Below are 18,427 nucleotides of genomic sequence, written 5' to 3' on the forward strand. Positions count from 1 at the left end.
TGGCCAGCATCAACCCACCACAAGGACCAAAGGTTCAGTCTGCGTTTGGATCTGCAGTCACGCCTGAGGAAGGGTCCACAAAGGTCTGAAATTCTGCTTATTGCAGCATCCCACATAGAAAACATTTCTCCCATCCAAACCAAGAACTATACATATTTATTATAGTCCATACGACTAATATAGTCCAAAGGGAAACTTAAAAAACAATCTGTAAAATACCATGGATAAAATTATCCAAACATTAATAAATAGCAGCAAAACAGCTGGTAGGGCTTCTGAGAACACAGAGGGCTTCCCAGAAAACCAGAGTAACACCCAGTTCGCTTACAAAAAGGTATCGCTAACAGTTAGCAAGTCCACCTGTGTCATCAGATTTCCAAGGAAACCAAAGCTCTCGAGACATCTTGGAGAAAATGAGTCCCCCAAGAATTAGTTGGGCACTTCACAGTGCTACCGGTGGCCACTTCTTGGCTAGATCGTCATGCATAGCTTCAGGGATCCACTGACAATAGGCTGCAAGCAAATCTGGAACGAAAGAGAGGAGCGATTAGACGGCTACGGGAGTCCGGGACTAGAGCAGTTTTGCTGGTAAGACGAGGTCCTGTGGCATCACCCTGCTCGCAGGCAGGCTGGGGAATGGAGGCACCTCTCCTGCTGACAGCAAGAACCAACTTTCCATCACTGGGACAGTGTTCAAGCTCGGACATCTGCATGCAGATATAAAAGTATCAAGTATGGGTGGAAGCCATCACTGCAATCCCATTTGGAGGAATTTTTTTTTTTTTTTTTTTAATTTTTCAATCTTTGCTGCTGCTTCTATAAAAGAACTCTCATAGTCTGGTACCCTAAATTGAACAAAATCCATTTTACCTGGCAAAGCATTTTTCCTGTATCCACTGACAGTACCATCATAGTCTAGTTTTTCAACGGCCCAAACCAAACATTTTAACTGTTTCTTTAGTTCTAACCACATTTTAACTGTGGTTAGAACTAAAGGAAAAAAAAAAATCTTAAATACAAAGAAATGTTGCTTTCTAAAGTACAGGATACTCCAGTTCTTCACAAGAACCAAACACAGAGCATTATTGTTTCTGGTAAGAAAATAGCAAATATTTGGAGTGTATCAAGTGAAACCGTCCATTTCTAAAATTATAATTCAAAACACCAACTGTGCTTGAGGTACAACAAAGTCTGCACTGATATGGCTAATAATTAAGCAAGCAGGACACTTACATTTAGGATTTTTCTTCCATGCAGCCAGTAAAGCATCGCGATTATCACAATTTTCTGCAACTAGAGCCTGCAGGAGGGATTCTGTCCTGGGCTGAAGTCTAAATCGGTCCCAAATAAAATGGTGCAATAAAACAATATTCATTAGCACAGTTAAGCGAAGCGTTACAGCATTCAGCTTACCTTTCTGAATTCATACTCTTAATATTTTTAAAAGGCTAAATATAGATGTAGAAATACATGACCTCTGGATACAGAGACATGTCATTGGCTCAGGAAAGTTCACCAGAAGTAGTTTGTTCCCTCCACCACAACTTTTTGCTGTTAAAAGTAGCAGCAGGTTGCTCTTGTTGCTGACAGCATGAAGCTGTCTGCTATACAGCTGCATCGCACGCAGTAAAACAAAAGGAATCCACAGGCTCCATGCTGAACTCTGAATTGACTAAAAAAGGAAAATACTTTGTAATTGTGGGACCCTCAGATAACAATTTGTGACATCGGTCACTTTTAACAAAGTCTGTCAAAATCCTTGCATCTATCAACTCCATGAAAACTCACAGAAAACTCAGAGAAAGGTTATTTTGGTAAAGAAGAGAGGACATCGGGGGGTTAGCAAGGGAAGCAATAGCTGACAGCGCTTTTGAGGGTCACAGTTCTTTAAATGGAATCAAAACCACAAGAAAAACATGGTCTGTTGGAAATATGTTTTTGAAAAGAAATAAAGACAGTGTAATTGGCCAACCTGCAAAGAAAAGCAAGGGAAGTAAGAGTGCTCATTTGACAGGTTCTCACACGTGTGAGCAATTTATTTGCATGAAGCAGCCCACAGAGGTCAGTGTGACCAGCGGGTTGCTGTGTGCTTCCATACTGCCCTTACAATAGCCCACTTCGAGACATGGTTATTCTTGGTAAGAAAACTAATTTTCCTCTCCCTGCAGCTACAGCCTAGATCACTATCTAAAACACCCTTCCCAGCATTGAATTTTTTATTATTTTTACTTTTTTTTTAAAGGAAGTTAAAAGCTTTCTGTGCAGACAACAAACTTAAGTTTGTTTTTAACAACTTACTTGGACCATGTCTTCAGCATTATGAGAGGACTGGACAGCAGACACCGGCTATAAGAACTCAACTTTTCAATGACCTGGAAGGTTTGTTGTAACAAGTATATCATGAACAAGGTACATTAATTGTTCTGTGGAGACAATCATCAATGAACTTGGACTGCTATAGACTTCCGTCCCATATCCACTATTACCATCTCTCTCCCATCCATGTCTCCATACCAGTCGTGTCCTGACTGGCTTGCTAGATGACTCTTGTGTCTCAGAATGGACAAAGACATGAGCTATAGCTTTTTTCCTTTGCAAAAACAGGACTTAAATTTGGGGGCTCCTTCACTCAAATGTTGATTTTCATGCCATTTGGTATTTTAAAGATTTCTTCCCCACCCCACCAACTGCAGCAAACTCCTCCAGTCACCAGCAAGTTATGAGGAATGGGCACACGCACAAAGAAAGAAGCCAGAAGGCTCACCTCCTCCAGAAACTGGGCTAAAAACTTATTGCTAATGTCAAGGAAGTAACGCAGCTGAAACACACTTACCTTTCCCTCAAGCAGGAACCTGGCAAAGTATTTGTAGCGATCAATACCTTCTGGGTAATCAACTTCCACAGCAGGGAGCTGCCAGCTAACTCGATCTGGAAAGGAAGATCACACTGAGTCTCCTAAATGCTCGAAGAGGACAGCAGATTTCCAAGGGAACTGTGGCAACACCGGTGCTAACAGAAGCGGAGAGGATTACTGCCACCACCCAGCCCGCCTTGCTCCTTAACAGGGGGAGCAGATGGGCATCAAATGGCCACGCCAATAGGAAGATGCTGATATTTAAATGCTACAAATCCCATGGAGCTACTGCTGTTAAGCTCTATGAACAGTCCGAGCTGAGCTTGACCTTTTGGGTCTAGCTGACAGTCTTGTTAAAAGCACCAGTGCAGTAACTATAGAGCAGCTCTTGGACAAAACTACCGAGTGACGCTTTTCAAGACACTTACAAAAGACACTTGGCCTGTGACATCGAATTCGGCCTGTTTCGGGGCAGTAAGATGGAGGAGGATTTTCCAGAGGCTTCCCAAAGTGGCAGTACGGCGGCAACAGGGCAGGAATCCACTCGGGTTCGACTGCAGACACACCTTAGGAAGGGAACACACACACCTGAATGCAGGCTTGCTGCCAGGAGCTGCCGCTCGCTAGCAGTCCCATGAGGGAAGCACATGGTCAGGATCTCATCTCCACAGATTTACTTGTATCTCATTTTTCAAGTCAACTGTACAGATTTATGTCCTTTCGTTCGGAGACCAGCAATAGGTAAGTATTGCTGAGAGGGCTGGTGCAGGGCAGCTATTTCTGAAGCTGAGCTTTGCTCCAGCCCATTCTGCTAGAGGAAGAATAAACCAGGCCGATTTTTCCCCTGGTCCAGATCTAGAAAGTACAAGGATCCAAATCTCAGGAGGCACAACCGCTCTGTAAGGAGAGCACTCGGTCACTGCAGCAAGGGAAACATTTGCTAAGGCATTTCTGAATTCCTCACCATACCTGCAGAACAAGTAGGGACTGCAGCAGTCTCACCTTTCATATACAGTTTCGTAGTCTCAACAATTTCTTGATACACCACAAACTCTGGGAGTTGTTTGAAGAGGACTGAGCTTGGATGGATGAACACTGGGTCGTCCAGAAGAGCCGTCTTTAAGAAAGCACAGAGGATGGAAGCAGAGTAAGAGGAGTTACTGGCAATGCAATTTCTTGATGGCACCTAATTTCAGTCTCTCTCAGATGTACATTCGTATGGTTTCCTTAAGTGATGGAGGTTTTTAATAACCCCATAATTTTCTGCTTCACCTTCTCTGGAGACATCAAGCACTTCGCAAGGTGGACTAATGCTACTTCTTAGCTCTTTTATAACAATTCCTATGTGAGGACTGGGAAATTGCAACACTGGAAACTTAAATTCTATGCAGAGAAGTTACAAAAAGCCAGCATGCGCAGCTCCAACGCTGTATCTAGCCAGAAGCCCAGGCTTTGCGCAGGACTGTCTTTCTGCCACACAGGAAGGAGGAATTTGGTCAAATCATGCTGTTTACCTTGTAGGCATTTTTCCACTTGTCATCCAGAAGCTCTTCTGCCTGAACCCTTCGGGCAACATGATCCCCCAGCCCTGCCAGCACAATCTGTCTCAAGTAAGTTGCTTGAGCTTCTGTTGGGGGCTTCATCTTTGGATCAACATAGAGGCCAGCGTCGGTGCAGACCGAGTTCACTGTGGGGAAAAAAAGACGAGTTAAGATTCAATAGAAAAAAAAAAAGATTGTAACAAACAGCCCAGTTGTCACACCTCAAAAGAGAATAAACACGGCAATTCCTCTCAAAACCCACTCACCTGCTGTTGTCAACTGCCCCCTCAAGCGCCTGATTTCCAGCATGGCTTTGTATCGGAGCCCATTTTCTTCACAGAATTTACGGGTACACCCAGCATATTCACAGGCCCCCACTGCTCCTGGAAGTGAACAGTCACGTGGAGAAAACGACTCAGCTGATCAGTTCTCCTACTTAAACCAACTGTGGGACAGTACTGTCATGGTCGACACACACATATTGCAGTTCCCACTAACTGTTAGCCTGGGACACTGGCAGGCTGCCCAGAGAACAGCCTATAAAATATACTGCTGGACTCAGTCCTACAGCACAAGGATGCCTTTGGTTGTACAAAGCTGAGAGCTCAGGGTGACGGGGAGAACAGAATGGAAGTTAACAGTACAGGGAAATCGCTGTCTGCAATACCTAACATCACCATGAGGTCTCCTAGCTTTTGCATGGGCCCCTGCCCAGCCCAGATCCTTTGCATCTGTAAAAGCCTTGCTTTCTTCCCCTTCAGTTTTGCTGTCTCCTCCTCACTTACTGCTGGCCTAAAAGAAACATAAAATAGCATAAATGAGTATTGTGCTTACGTACAGAGGGGCCTCAATGTAAAGAGAGGCATCAGCCGTGACAAGGTGATGCATCCTGTAAGTAGGATGTCAGGCTAACTCACTCACCTGTCAAACTCTTCAAAAAGCTCCCGGACAGTCATTGCAGACACTATGGTAATGGTGTACGGAAGGCAGTCGTGCTGCCTGCTTAACGCCAACATCTTCGCATAGCGGGGGGCTACAGGAAAAGTGGCCATTATTCTGCCCAGGGGACTAATGGGGCAACTCAGCTTTGCTGCCAGCTGCTGCTTCAGCCTGAGGGAGGAAAAGAAAAGTCATGTAATGAAGTAACTTCTGCATTAGAACAAGGTTGTGTTTCTGGTTTTGGCAGCCCAATTAATTTGATGTGTTTTCACAGATTTTGTTATGTGCTGGTCCCAAAGGCTGGGGAAAAGATTCCTCTTCCTCATGCAGCTCCCACCTGCCCTGCACGGCACACTCCTAGAACAGTCTTTCCCTGCCCAAACACACCCAAGGCCAGTAAAGCAAACACAGCTGAACCAGAGACTGTTAAAATGATGCCAGTCTCTGTACAAAAGCACACCCTCAGATGCAAGGGCGGAGATGGAAAAGCAGGCGGGAGGACAGCAGCGTTCACTGCCTCGATAACTGGTGCAGAGAGGAAATTTGTGGGGGACCACAGATGTTACCTTCCTGTCATAGGGGGTTCCTTCAAGGCACCCAGGGCTATCAGCAACTCCTCAGCTGCTGCAAGTGCTTCCGTTGGAGGTGGCGTTGGGAATGGGAAGTTGATTACCTACAGACACCAAGAGAAAATGCCTCTCAGTACATCTTTGACATGGCTCCCTGAAAAACAGAGTCTGAATGCACTAAGAAGTCGCGGAAGGGAGTGAAACCCTCCCCTCTGCTTACATATACCAAAGAAAAACATTTAGGATGTTTGCCAGGAGCGAGAGGAAAGGACATATAATGGGAGGAAACGCTTAGAACAAAAACATTAGGAAACAGGAATACCAGCGTCACCCTTAGCTACCACTGACTCCAGCCACCACCTAGGGCAGGCTGCTTTAAGCTCTAACTCTACGTATTGTGCTTTCTGCAAGTGCTCAAGTATCTCCAAAACACAACCCATGTTTGGACAGGGTTTTTTTCACTACTAAGAATACAAGAAAGCTCTTATTACCTGAACAAACATATCTGTTAAGGCCTGGTGGATTCATAGCAGCTTCTGCAATTTGCAGAACGAAAATCAAATCCCAGGATCCTAATTTCTAACACAAGGCACAGCCTCAAGCAACAACGATAAAAGACATTTGTGTTTGTTTCTGGCTCCTAGGGGCAGCCACTTTAATGAGTGTTGTAGTACAAAGCCAATTTACACCTCACCTTTTCTATATTTAATGCCTTCATTTGCAGAATTAAGTCTTCTACCGGTCGCTTTGTTATTTCTGGAGCAGAAAATTTCTCAAAGTCCATGAAGACTGCTGAAGAGTATAACCTAGTGGACCAGAAGTGCTGCTTAGAGACTTAAAAGAAATCTTAACTCAAAAGATATGCATGAGAAATTGGCAAGGGATTTAAAAAAGGCAGTTGTGGGTACTATTTACATAACCACGTAATTATTTACATGGTTGGGGCATAGCGCCTTATTCACAAAATGTTGCCTTGGCTTGGAGTGGAATCCATGCTAATCTAGCCACCAAAATATGGGTTTTCAGCAAGAGAAAAGTCGCTGAGAAGCCAAACTGTCAAACCAACATAACCAGTGACAGTTCATGTTTGGCTTCACCTCTCCTACTTGAATGAAGAGCAGACAAAACCAAAATGTTTCAAGCACCATTAGGTCCTTGTGAAAGGGGGAGCAGGACGAAGGAAGCTGTCAAATTCACACTGACGCTCGTTGGGCTTTTTGTTTCTCCTAGCCCTCTCCACAGCAGGTAGCTAACCTGTAACAGTGCCCTGGTTCTGTCCGGCCAGCCCGACCTGCCCGCTGGTTAGCTGAAGCTTGAGATATCCAGGTGACTCTGAAAGATGAAACCCCAGTAATTTTGTCATAGAAACGTTTCTTGACCTTTCCACAGTCAACCACATATTTGATGCCCGGGATGGTAAGCGATGTTTCAGCCACGTTGGTGGCTACAACACACAGTCTTGTACCAGGAGGAGGAGCCCTGAATACCTACAAGAAACAGATGGGCATGTGAAATGCATTGCCAACAACAAAAAAAAGTCAGGCACTCAACTTGGATGGGTTGCAAAGGGATGACAATGCACATGGCATTGCAGGTGAAACCCAAGAGTGAGACCAAAGACTTAACTCTTTGTCTCCAGCTCTGGAGCTCTCTATGCAGCTCAGTTAATCCCTCAGAAACATCCACGGGGGCTCCAGGTGGAGGAGACACCAGTGTTGAGTCATATTTAGAAATACTGCTGCCACCTCCGCAGCCCAAGAGGGAACGCAAGAATTTGTAAGAACTGCTTGTTACCAGTGGGATCCTGATGTGGCTCGTGGCCGTGACTAAATTTAACACGCTGCAGGACTGTCGCTTTTCACCTCTCCCAACTTGCTGAACTAGCACATCAGGGAGATCCCAGCCCAAGCAAGGCTTGCCCCGATCCCATCCCAACTTGCCCATTGGGCCATCCAAATTTGCCCACTGATGGACAGTCCAAGATGGAAATTTTAACTCACAAAGCACATATGACTTTAGATATATGTGGTCATTGTCTATAAGGATTATTTACTCATTGTGACAATAAATCCTTTACCTTTGCTTGTTTCTCTGGTGCTAGTAAAGAATACAGCGGGAGCACATAGAGTGGAAGGGATGAATCAGATTTCTCATCTGTGAAGAAACAAAACAATGCTCTTAAATACATGGTAAGTCAACTTCCAGGCTTAGCCCCAATAATGTCTTCAAACACCACTTCATTTAAAACCAGCAAAGTATTTGCTACAAAGCCGACGCTGGAAAATCTTAATAGCTTTTCCATGACACAGGTCTGATGTGCTATCACACCAGTTTAGCAAAGGACAACTAGCTTATGTCACACATTTCACAGGTGACAGGAGACATGGAATTTTTATTTCATAAGTGCCAAACCTTCTTCTGAGTCTCCATCTCCTAAATCAAGATCGATATCAGATCCTGCAATATCATCATCAGTTTCAGCATCTCTGTCTTCATCTCCTTCATCTACTGGTACAACAGAGTAATTGTCCAGATCAATTTTGGGGAGTGTCTGAGAAAGACAGGAAAGACCACCACAGAGCATTAAGGGGGGACACGAACAGCACTTCTTATTGCTTTGAAAGCAAAGCTGAGCACTTACTCCAAACATTTGTCGATGTGAAGGTGACAGAGGGATTGAGAGATTTCATTTGTATTTCAAGGCTGAGGTTCAGCATTTGGTAACTGTGAGAGTCAGGGGGAGATAGCCCAAGTATTTTAAACATCATTTTGTGACAAGCCAAGCTTCTTCACTTGGAAGATAGTGGTAAAGGGTAAAACTTCTTTAATTCAGACCCCTTCAGCTACCAGGATCCAATGTCAGTGGACAGTGTATCTATAACATCAAGATCTCCTGCTAACAAAGCGCATGTAGGACTTGGGTGGAAGCCAAACGCTACCCTTCATCACAGATGCATCTGTTCCACAACGGCGAGATGAGGAGCAGCCCTGGAGCCAGCGAGTCTGGAACTCCTTCCATTGAAGTTTTAATGATCAGTACTCAACCGCAATCAATCTCCTGCCCATAATATCCAGGGGCACATTTCAGCACTCTGCTGCTCGTAATGCAGCAGTTATCAGTGTAGGTGGTATTACTGGATTTCCTGAAGAGGACATATGTAGGCTACAAAGCTTCATGCAAATCTAAAACAGCCTGGTGAGAAACACAGCTACACAGCAGTGCTGTTTTGCAGGGAGGTACCTGCTCCTTCCTGTCTGTTGGAGGAATTCTAGCCATCACACATTACCATAACTTTCTTCCGCTTCCTCGATTTCCTAAATTTTCTGATTTCTTCCACTGATTCTTCTTTGTCATCATCTCCTCCTACAAAAAAAGCCAGAGGAATTACTGTTAGCTGAGCATGCCTTCCTCTCGGAAAAGGTAGTGGGGAGAGTCTGGTCCCACTCCCATCTTTCTGGGGATTCAAAAAGTGTCACAGTATGAAAGAAGCCAATAGTCACATTGAAGGCAGAGGGGACAGGGATGACACACTAGTTTACCATTGTAATTCCATTTAGGAACCACACAGAGGATCAACAGCAGCACACAGAGCAACTGTATGCCTTGAGGTTTAGGGGACGATTAGCTGAGCTATATTAGAATTTGAGTTTCTAAAGTCACCTTGGGGAAGTCCACTATCCTGAAAATAACCAGTCTCCAACAAGCGGCAGCAGTTCCACTTTAATTCACAACCAACAGAGTAAGTGAAGAAATGCAATGGATTCTGGGGAAGGCATCACACACATAAACCTTTTCCCCAAACTGAAAACAGCACAAACATAACAATCAGTCATCAAAATCATCCACAATGAACCCTTTCCCCAACCCTTGGGTTTTGGTTGGGGTTTTTTGGGGGATTTTTGTTTTTGTTTTTTAATAAAAGCTCTTATTTTTAGGTGCAAAGAAAGCTCACTTCTCGGTGGGATAAATTCAAAGTTTAACAGTCCTTTATTCTATAGCATTACCTGCAGTGTTGTTTTTTTGGAACGGAAAGGCTTTCCTTAGCCTTCTACAGAGAGAGTGAACTTCTGCCTGGCCTGTTAAAAACACCAAAATCCCACCTGCAAGAGAAGAAATCACTCTCAACCTCAGCATAGGTATTTCACCTTGGAAAGCTTCAGATCTCATTCCTGATAAAAGACAGGTCAAATATACTGTGAAGTAACAAGGAGGAACAGGGTGTTTGACTGCATCTGTCTTCTACTACTCCCTGATGAAGCATGCTAATGTTATGATTTAATTGAAGGGTAATTTTCACAAGAAACACCTTCTAAGTAAAAGTACACAATACATCATTGCAGTCCCATGTTTAACTTACAAAAATGAAACGAACGAAACAAACCCCAGAAAACTTGAGCCATGTTAAGTGTAAAGAATTGGAGATGTTCTCGGCAGTGACCTTACCTGAGGGCAACATTCGATGGATTTTACAGACCTTCCTGAAGCACTCCCCACTGTAGTCATCTAGGGGGGTTTTCTTGTTAAAATGAACGGTCACAGGGAATTGCCTTGCATCTACCTAGAGAGGAAATACAAAACAGCATTTGTTTGCTGTTGTAACTCCAGCACAATCGTTGCAGCTTTCACAGGAGGACTAGAAAAGCTCACCCTGTATTTCTGTTCAGCTCTTGGTTTTGGTAACCTATGAAACACTGGACCCACACAAGTTATCAGTGTTGTCTATCCTGAACACCACAAAACCAAGTTAGAAACCAAAACTCTTCTCTCTTTCAGATCATCAACTCTGACTGAGGCTTTCTAGTTCTCCCAAACTGTAACTTCCAGTCCTTAAAGATAATCAGATTCTGCCAGGGCAGTTTCCTGATAAAAGTGGAAAGAAAAATACCAAGTCCCAAAAGAAAAATAGTCTAAACAAAATAACTGTTTTAAAATTGATATCTGGAAGATTTCAGCACCAACTGGAAAGATTAGAGAGCCCCTATTTTTTAATTTGTTTTATAAAGGAAGCCTTCATTGTATTTCAGCCGTTACATCTGATGCAGATCCCAGCGAGGAGAACGATACCTGAATAACAGGAGGCGTAGCATAAAACAGCCTGTTGTTATCGGTGAAGTCTTCAACACGAAGGGTAGCTGACATGATGATCAGCTTCAGTGGCAGCCCTTTCTGCAGGGACACAAACATGTTATTTTGTGCCTAAAAGCATATGGCAGTTAAGCTACATACAAACCCAGAGCTATTAACAGGACTGGATACAAGTCTCTGCACCAAAGCACTCAAAATCTAAGACAACAAAAGCGTCGTGTCAAGCGACAGAAGATACACACAGCTTCAAATGCAATGTGTCTTAACACAGACAAAAACCCACGCTGGCAATCCTGATGCTGACAGTGACCTGCCTCTAAACCACCGCATTCTCTCTCCATCTCTCTGACATCCGTAAGTAAAATGGAAACAGATGCCAAGCACTGCCCTACGGTCCCCCAGCACCACTCGGGACCAAACACGTCAGCCCTGGGGATGTCAGCCCCGAAATGTCTCTTCCTAAGCGCTGCTGTTGGCTGCTTATTCCAGTGTAACAGTAAGCATCTCATTTTCTTAGCATCTGCTAATTTTATTTACATGTGTCTCGTGGCACTGCAAGTCTAACGTTAGTTGGACATTGACTGAAAAACTATCTGTTGGTACTGATATGTACTATTTTTCCCCTTTTTGTAGGCTCTGTGCTTCTTCAATCATATGGAAAGACAAACACATTATCTGAGCGTTATTCCATGGTTTCCATCAGATTTCCATTGACTTCCACACCACAGAGTCCCTCCTCACACAGAATCTCTTCATGTTTAACATCCCCCTCCCCAACACACCTGCAATATAGAAATACTGCTTCTCTTACCTTTTCACGAAGAGGCACGATGCGAGACAAGAGGCCTATCAAGATATCTGTGTACATACTCCTTTCATGGGCTTCATCGATAATAATGACTTTGTACTTTGAAAGCAGAAAGTCCTGAGAAGAGAGATCAATTTCACCACATGAAACCTCACCCAAGGCCATCTTTAAGTCAAGACAACCTACGGCTACGCAAACACTGACCCCGCCATCCTCATGGCTGTAGTCCCTCCCATATATTTGAGAGGAGTTTAAACACATCTACCCTACATGAAGCAGCCTAGCTCCCAAGACTCTCTTCCTCACTCTCTTTTTACACAGCAAGACAACCTAACATTTAGGGACTTGGGCAGGAGTATAAAGGGTTGAGATGAAATACATCTCTGGTGCTGAAAAGGATTTTGCTTTGAAAGGTTGGCAACAAATCCACGCAAAGCAATTGGCCTCTCTTCCTAGCTATACAAAATACTTTCCTTTTTATAGCACTGAGGACAGCAACTTACTTTCTGAATTTCTTTCAGCAGCACACCATCCGTCATGAACTTGATTTGTGTTTCATCTGTAACATTGCCTTCATACCGGATTTGATATGACACCAGTCTGTGAGGAAATACCAGGATAGCCACAAGAAAAAGTATTGGGAGAAACAAAAAATTCACATTCAGACCAGGAGGCAGCCTTCAGCCTAACTAAATTAAGACTTGATGCCAAGACAAGACAAAAAGCACACCATCAGCTCCCCAGAGCCTAGCACACACAAAATGCTAGAAGCTGGGATATACAGCAAGGTCACCTTGAATTATTTCACTGTTATGGGACGCTTTGTCATATGGAGATAAACTAGGACCACTTCCCACGCACCATCTCCACAAGGCTCTCTCTAAAAAGTAGCTTACAACCATTAGTAGCAACAAATCTGCGTATTTTTTTTATAGACAACCCCACAGAGTTTATAAGTAACTTTCCCACAGTTCTTCACCAAAGACTGAACAAGCCATGTGCAAGTCTTGATTTCAGTCTATCGCATACACAGAGCATCTCAGCGTTATCTTCCTAGCAAGGTCTCAGCTTTTTTCTCCTCACCTGTGTGACAAGTTCATTTCCTTAGCGACCCGCTGGGACATAGACACTGCAGCCACACGCCGAGGCTCGGTGATCCCAATAGCACCATTTGAACTAAAGGGGTGAAGGAAAGAAAAGGATGGCTTGTTTCATTGCTTGTTTTAAAGAGAGAAACACTTAGAAAGATGACAACAGGATTTCTGCGCAATGGTTCTGAGTGAAGTAGCACCACTCACACACTATCACTTTTACAGTTAGAAGAAAAAGACAGAAAGGAAGCTTTGGGATTACCCTTCTGTTATATGTATATTGATCTGAAGATGCCTGTATCACAGGAATTTTTTCCCCAAATGTTGTCTCTGTAATTCCAGCTCACTGAACTCCAGTCCCCCTGGGCATCCCTCTGGCAACAGGGTCCATTTCAGAAGAAACTCAGGCTGGGGCGGCAGCAGCACAGAAGCTGGGCACACCTTGATGCAGCACGCAAGAAGCATCTTATGAGGTGCCCAAGCTTATAAATGTTACCAATAGCACCAGACGAGCCACAGCTATTTTCAGATGTTCTTAAGAAATATGCACATTTTCTTGCAAAGGTAAAAACAAACTTCTGTAAGCAGAGGTTAAACTACACAAGATGGGCAGGCCGTAAAGCCCCTCTGTGAAAAACAAGCTGGTGTCTTCGAAGAAAACTTTTACCTTAGAGGTTTCAAAAGATTGCTTACATGGAGAGACTTTTGCAAGTCAGTTCTTACGCCCTTCAGATTTTTTAAAAGCCCACTCAACATGGCTACTACCACTGCACAGAAAAGATCAGGTTCAGTTCAGCCATATCAGAAGAAAAGAACAAAATCAGAAGTGACTGAGCTTAGCGTGAATTCTTCTAATTACATTTGCTGTAAATAAAAGACGACTCATACCTGGCATAGCCAGCTTCATAAAGAAACTGAGGTACTTGTGTGGTTTTACCGCTTCCCGTCTCTCCACATATGATGACAATAGGATTCTCACTAATGGCTTCCATGATTACTTGCTCTTCGGCAAGGATTGGAAGCTTTAGTCTTGCTTCCTAAGTAATATAAAACACATATTTTAGTTGCACTGTTTTGTCTCTCACTCCGTTTTTGTCATCCCCAGGATTGAAAACTGTTACCTTCCTCAGATTATAAAACCCACAAAAAGGAATTCTGCAAGCTTTGTGGCTTGAAAAGCTCTAAACCAGCTAATATCACACCAGCATGTCCAAGAACTAGTCATCAGAACAGCTTCCCAGAAAGCAGCTGGCAAGCCCTGCACTTTAATCTGTGAAACTTCAGAGTCCCTTGAGTATATTAATACAGCACTTCAAGCAAAAACTCATTTCACAACCCTGTCTCGTCTGTTCAGACACATGCAGAGCTTTTCCCATTTCTACAGAACGCCCTACCTACAGCAAATGGAATAAAACTACCCTGCCTAAGATACAGCATAATGGAGAGCTAAAAGTGACTTCACAGCAAAGAATGATAAAAGACTGTTAATAGATTCTATATTTAAAACCAGGGACAAATGCTTATATCCTAAAACAAAACTAGTTTTCCTTCTGCTAGATTAGACAGGCTTAAAGCTCAGAAATGTCCATGTACAACTTGCCAGAACAAGGACCCTAAGTGCACAATGCTGCATGCACTCTTCTGCAAGAGACACAAGATAATGCTATAGTGTCTGCAGTGACCCAGTCTGATGGAAGATACCATAACCTCCAACCCCTTAATAAGCTCTTTACTGTTCACAGAGCCTCACCTGAATCTCAGGAGACCTGTCCACTGGAATGAAAACCGCAGGCTTGCAAGAAGGTTTGTTGGAGGCTGTCTGGCAAACCGGCGCACTAGGGCCAGCCGGCTGCTGGTTAGCCTCTGCCTTCTTCACACCTTCCTCTGGCTTTTCAGCAGTATTCATATCACTGGCTGAAGACTTTTCAACTTCTTGTTTCTGCTCTTCCTTCTCCTCCTCAGAGCTACTGGGTTCTTCCTCAGGCTCCGATTCTGAATCTGAGCTGTGTCTTCTCTTGTTTGCACCGCTGATACTCCTGATCTTTTCAGGTACAGCAGTCCCTGGCTCCTGTATCATCCTAGAACAAAACATCAACATGTGAACTATGTTTCAGTCAATGTTCTCCAGGACCTTAAGCCAGACACGTCTTCCACGCAAACCAGAAAAGTCATGTCATCAAAAGTCACTGCCTGAGCGTGAACCCAGGGTTTACTCAAATAGGGAAAACTTCTATACCTTGGGTGTAGTGCAGCGCCAGAAGAGGTTACCCAGAGAGGTTCCCCCAGTTCTCCACGGATCTCCATTCTTGGAGGTTTTCACAACTCTGCTAGGTAAAGCCTCGGCTGACCCCATTGCTGGATTCGTATCTAAGCATGCTCTATACTGATATTTATTAATTTCTTTAGAAGGCATCTTTGTAGTTTAATTTATTTCAGCTTCTGCTAAATGCAGCTCTTGATAAATCCAGTAACTAAGGACCGCATCAGTCGATGTTTTCCAATACAACAAGCAAGCAAAGGTTTATTCCACCAATTATGTAGTTTAGCATAATTGTAAGTGTACACATATATAATTATCACCCACCCCACCCCCTTGTGAAAGGGAAGACCAGGTTATTTTAATTTACATCCTCTCCTTAGGAAAACAACTACTACATTATCAGATAAAAATAGAAAATTATTTAACTCCATCCATTCTGAAGAACCTGCATGCAGTAAGAAGAAAAAAAAAATAAATCAATCAAAAAAAGCTATGAAGGTCACCAAGTTTTCAACCACAGCAGTAAACCAGAATGGTTCTTTCCAAATAACGCTTTACCTTTTAGTCTGATACATGCGCTCGCCAATACCCAGTTTGGAAGTAGTGTACAGAAGCCTCATTTCTGCCTCAGAAGCTTGGACCTCATTCAGCTTGCTCAACAACTCAGCTCGCTATTTGGGAAAAACAACTAAAATCAGTGCTTATTTTCACCAGGAAATAATTTCGTTTCAAGATTCGCGCTTGAGTTTTAAAGGGTGTGCTCTGGCAAATCTTGCTGTGAAGTTGTAAAATCGTTCCTACTGCTACATGGTCACTCCTCCCCGATGAAGATTTCAGCCCTGCACTAGAGCAAAAGTAGAAGAAATGTGGACTTGACCCTTCATCACCGCAATGAAAAGCTCAGCTGCACCCTTTAAACAACGGCGAAGAAAATGGATTTGAACTAAAATGCTGGAGCGAGGGCTGAAGCAATGGAAGCCTCCCTCCAACTATTGGGACACAGCCCTGGCAGGAGGTCAGACAGCCGCAGTTTTAAACTACCTCCAAAAATAGAGTTCATTTGTCAAAGCCATTATTCAGACACAAAAATGAACAGGAATTTTGCCTGGAAAGCTTTTACAAAGACAGAAAAGCTGTATTTGCATACAGAAAGTCTACAAGAGTTGGAAATAAATATTTCAGAAGCACCGGCAGTAGCAGAGTTCGGGGTGCATCACACTTTGCATTTTGCAGCAGGACAAAGCTTCTCATACAATCTGTAAGAATGCTTTTAAACTATGACGTCATTTACTCTGCCTAGTGATGTGCTTCACAACACGCATCTATTCAGTCAGTGTCAAAGAGAGAACAGGAACCAGGACCTAGAAATGATGTGTTCCTGCAACACCTGGTCCACTGAGAGGGAGGGGAATGCTTTTCCCTGCTGGAGTTACACTGAAGAGTCCACGGGTGGTGGCGTGTTTTTGCCAAAACACCCAGCAAAGGGACAGCTATGCTGTTGTAACATAAACTCTTAAAACTTCAGCATCTGCACGTCCTTGAGACGTCCCGGACAGTTCACATCCCAACACCGCTCGCTGGCACTGCAGAGTGGTCACCCCATCTCTGGTTTTTTGCACCAGCGATGCTATCACATCACGCGTCGGGGATCGCCAGAGTCACAGCGCATGGGAAACCTCTACAGATGCTTATTAACGTCAACCTTTTCCATACGCTGACATTAAGTTAACTTTACCGTTTTAACAGAAGTCACAAAGCTGGAGTTACCAGCAAGCAGCAGCGTACCTGTTTTTTCTTCTCCTTCTGCTCTAAAACTTTCTGCAAGTTTTTCTTCTGTTTCTTGCTTAGGGGTTTCTTCTGCTGTTGCACAACACAGGGTACTTTCTTCTTCTTTGCTTTTTTTCCTGGCAGGACCAGGGCATTACTTCCATCAATACCCTTCAGCGTTGCCTCATCTGAAAGCATTTATTTGATTATTCACCCATGCCAGGCAGATTATTTTCAGCACAATGCTTAACAGCCTTATCACCAATCATACCAGATTTAGCTGTTTTAAACAAACACAACCCTTGCCCCCAGCCAAAAAAAAGAATCCCACATCATCAGCAAGGGCAAAAGACCATGAAACTGGGGACTCGGTAACCCTGTGCTCACTACAGCTGGGAGGGTCACTTTCCTTGACTTAGGTAACAACGTGATGAAATTTTTGTGCTTTTTTATTTAAGCCCCCCAGGGTCAGGGGCAGCGGAGCAGCCCGGGACACAGTGTGTCTTGGGGTGACCCCGCGGCCTCCTGCCTCTCCCAGGCATAGGCAGGTTTTAATACTAAAAAAACGTATTAATAAAGTCTGAATAATAAAAACAGTACAATAAACGTGGTTTTTTAAAAGTAATATTTGAGAATGCAGATGTTAAAAATATTTTTAATAATTGCTTTAATAAAGAACCGCTAAAACGCAGCAACTGCTTTAATAGAGCTATTAACAAAAAGCCTATGAGAAACTTTTAAATAATAATTTTAATGCTTCCAATGAAAGGATAAGAAAAATTGAGTGAAGACACGACAAAAAAATTGTAATCTCAGCAACTCTACGGTCACTTTAGCAACGTTAACAACCCCTGTCTGCAGTCACGAACATAACGCCTGAGGAGAGGAGAGGAGAGGAGAAGAGAGGAGAGGAGAAGAGAAGAGAGCCGGGCCGGGCCGGGCCGGGCCGGGGCCCGGGACGCGCCGCACCTCCCAGCTCCAGAGGCAGCTCCAGCGGCTCGGCGGCGGGCGGAGGCTGCACGGTGCCCTGCGGCACCCGCGCCTTCCAGTTGTGCCTGCGGCGCGCCCGGCCCATGGCGATGGTGGTGGCGATGGTGGTGACGATAGCGACGGCGACGGCGATGGCGGGAGCGGCCCGGCCCCAGCCCCACGTGCGGCTCCGGCGGCCGCCGCTTCCGGGGGGCGCACGGTCTCGCGAGAAGGGGGCGGGACGCGACGGCCGGCGCAGGCGCGGGAGGCGGTTCGGCCCGCGGGGGCGGAGCCCCGCTGTGGCGGCAGCCGCGGCCTGTCCCCAGCGCGGCTCTGTGCCCGCCGCCGGGCTGCCCCCACCGCCGGGCTGCCCCCGGGCCTGGCGCGGCTCAGCCGCCCGGTCGCTCCTCCGTTGCCTCCCGGGTGTTTCACAAGCGAGCCGGTCCCTGGAAGCCCTGGCGTGACACCAGGCCGGGCGCCAGAACTCCCCGCCCGGGAGACGTCCGACAAAGCGAAGTCTTAAATACAATTCGTTTCTCAGTG

General features: G+C 44.6%; 1 protein-coding gene across 1 annotated transcript; it reads right to left on the reverse strand.

The window, feature by feature from the left end:
• Positions 1–154: 154 nt before the first annotated feature.
• On the reverse strand, positions 155–18,020 carry DHX37 (DEAH-box helicase 37). The gene is made up of 27 exons (XM_075516179.1): positions 17,885–18,020; positions 16,934–17,103; positions 15,707–15,819; positions 14,639–14,966; positions 13,777–13,925; positions 12,881–12,973; positions 12,301–12,397; positions 11,801–11,914; positions 10,969–11,070; positions 10,348–10,462; positions 9,909–10,004; positions 9,191–9,267; positions 8,316–8,454; positions 7,981–8,057; positions 7,158–7,390; positions 6,598–6,709; positions 5,901–6,007; positions 5,317–5,505; positions 5,063–5,187; positions 4,662–4,778; positions 4,369–4,541; positions 3,857–3,971; positions 3,283–3,420; positions 2,834–2,928; positions 2,299–2,372; positions 1,234–1,331; positions 155–525 (listed from the first exon to the last, which is right to left on the reverse strand). The coding sequence occupies exons 1-27, from the start codon at positions 17,988–17,990 to the stop codon at positions 443–445; spliced, it is 3,435 nt and encodes a 1,144-aa protein (XP_075372294.1). The 5' UTR covers positions 17,991–18,020; the 3' UTR covers positions 155–442.
• Positions 18,021–18,427: the final 407 nt, after the last annotated feature.

The sequence above is a fragment of the Mycteria americana genome, chromosome 13, assembly GCF_035582795.1.
Source record: "Mycteria americana isolate JAX WOST 10 ecotype Jacksonville Zoo and Gardens chromosome 13, USCA_MyAme_1.0, whole genome shotgun sequence".
Taxonomy (NCBI): domain Eukaryota; kingdom Metazoa; phylum Chordata; class Aves; order Ciconiiformes; family Ciconiidae; genus Mycteria; species Mycteria americana.

What these genes read in the sequence shown, in the direction of transcription:
- DHX37 (XM_075516179.1), bottom strand. Translation starts at nt 17,990, where the DNA reads ATGGGCCGGGCGCGCCGCAGGCACAACTGGAAGGCGCGGGTGCCGCAG. An exon ending in GAAATGAACTTGTCACACAG is followed by an intron (nt 12,398 to 12,880) that starts GTGAGGAGAAAA and finishes ATTTCCTCACAG; the next exon opens with ACTGGTGTCATATCAAATCC. An exon ending in TCGTGCCTCTTCGTGAAAAG is followed by an intron (nt 11,071 to 11,800) that starts GTAAGAGAAGCA and finishes GTGTCCCTGCAG; the next exon opens with AAAGGGCTGCCACTGAAGCT.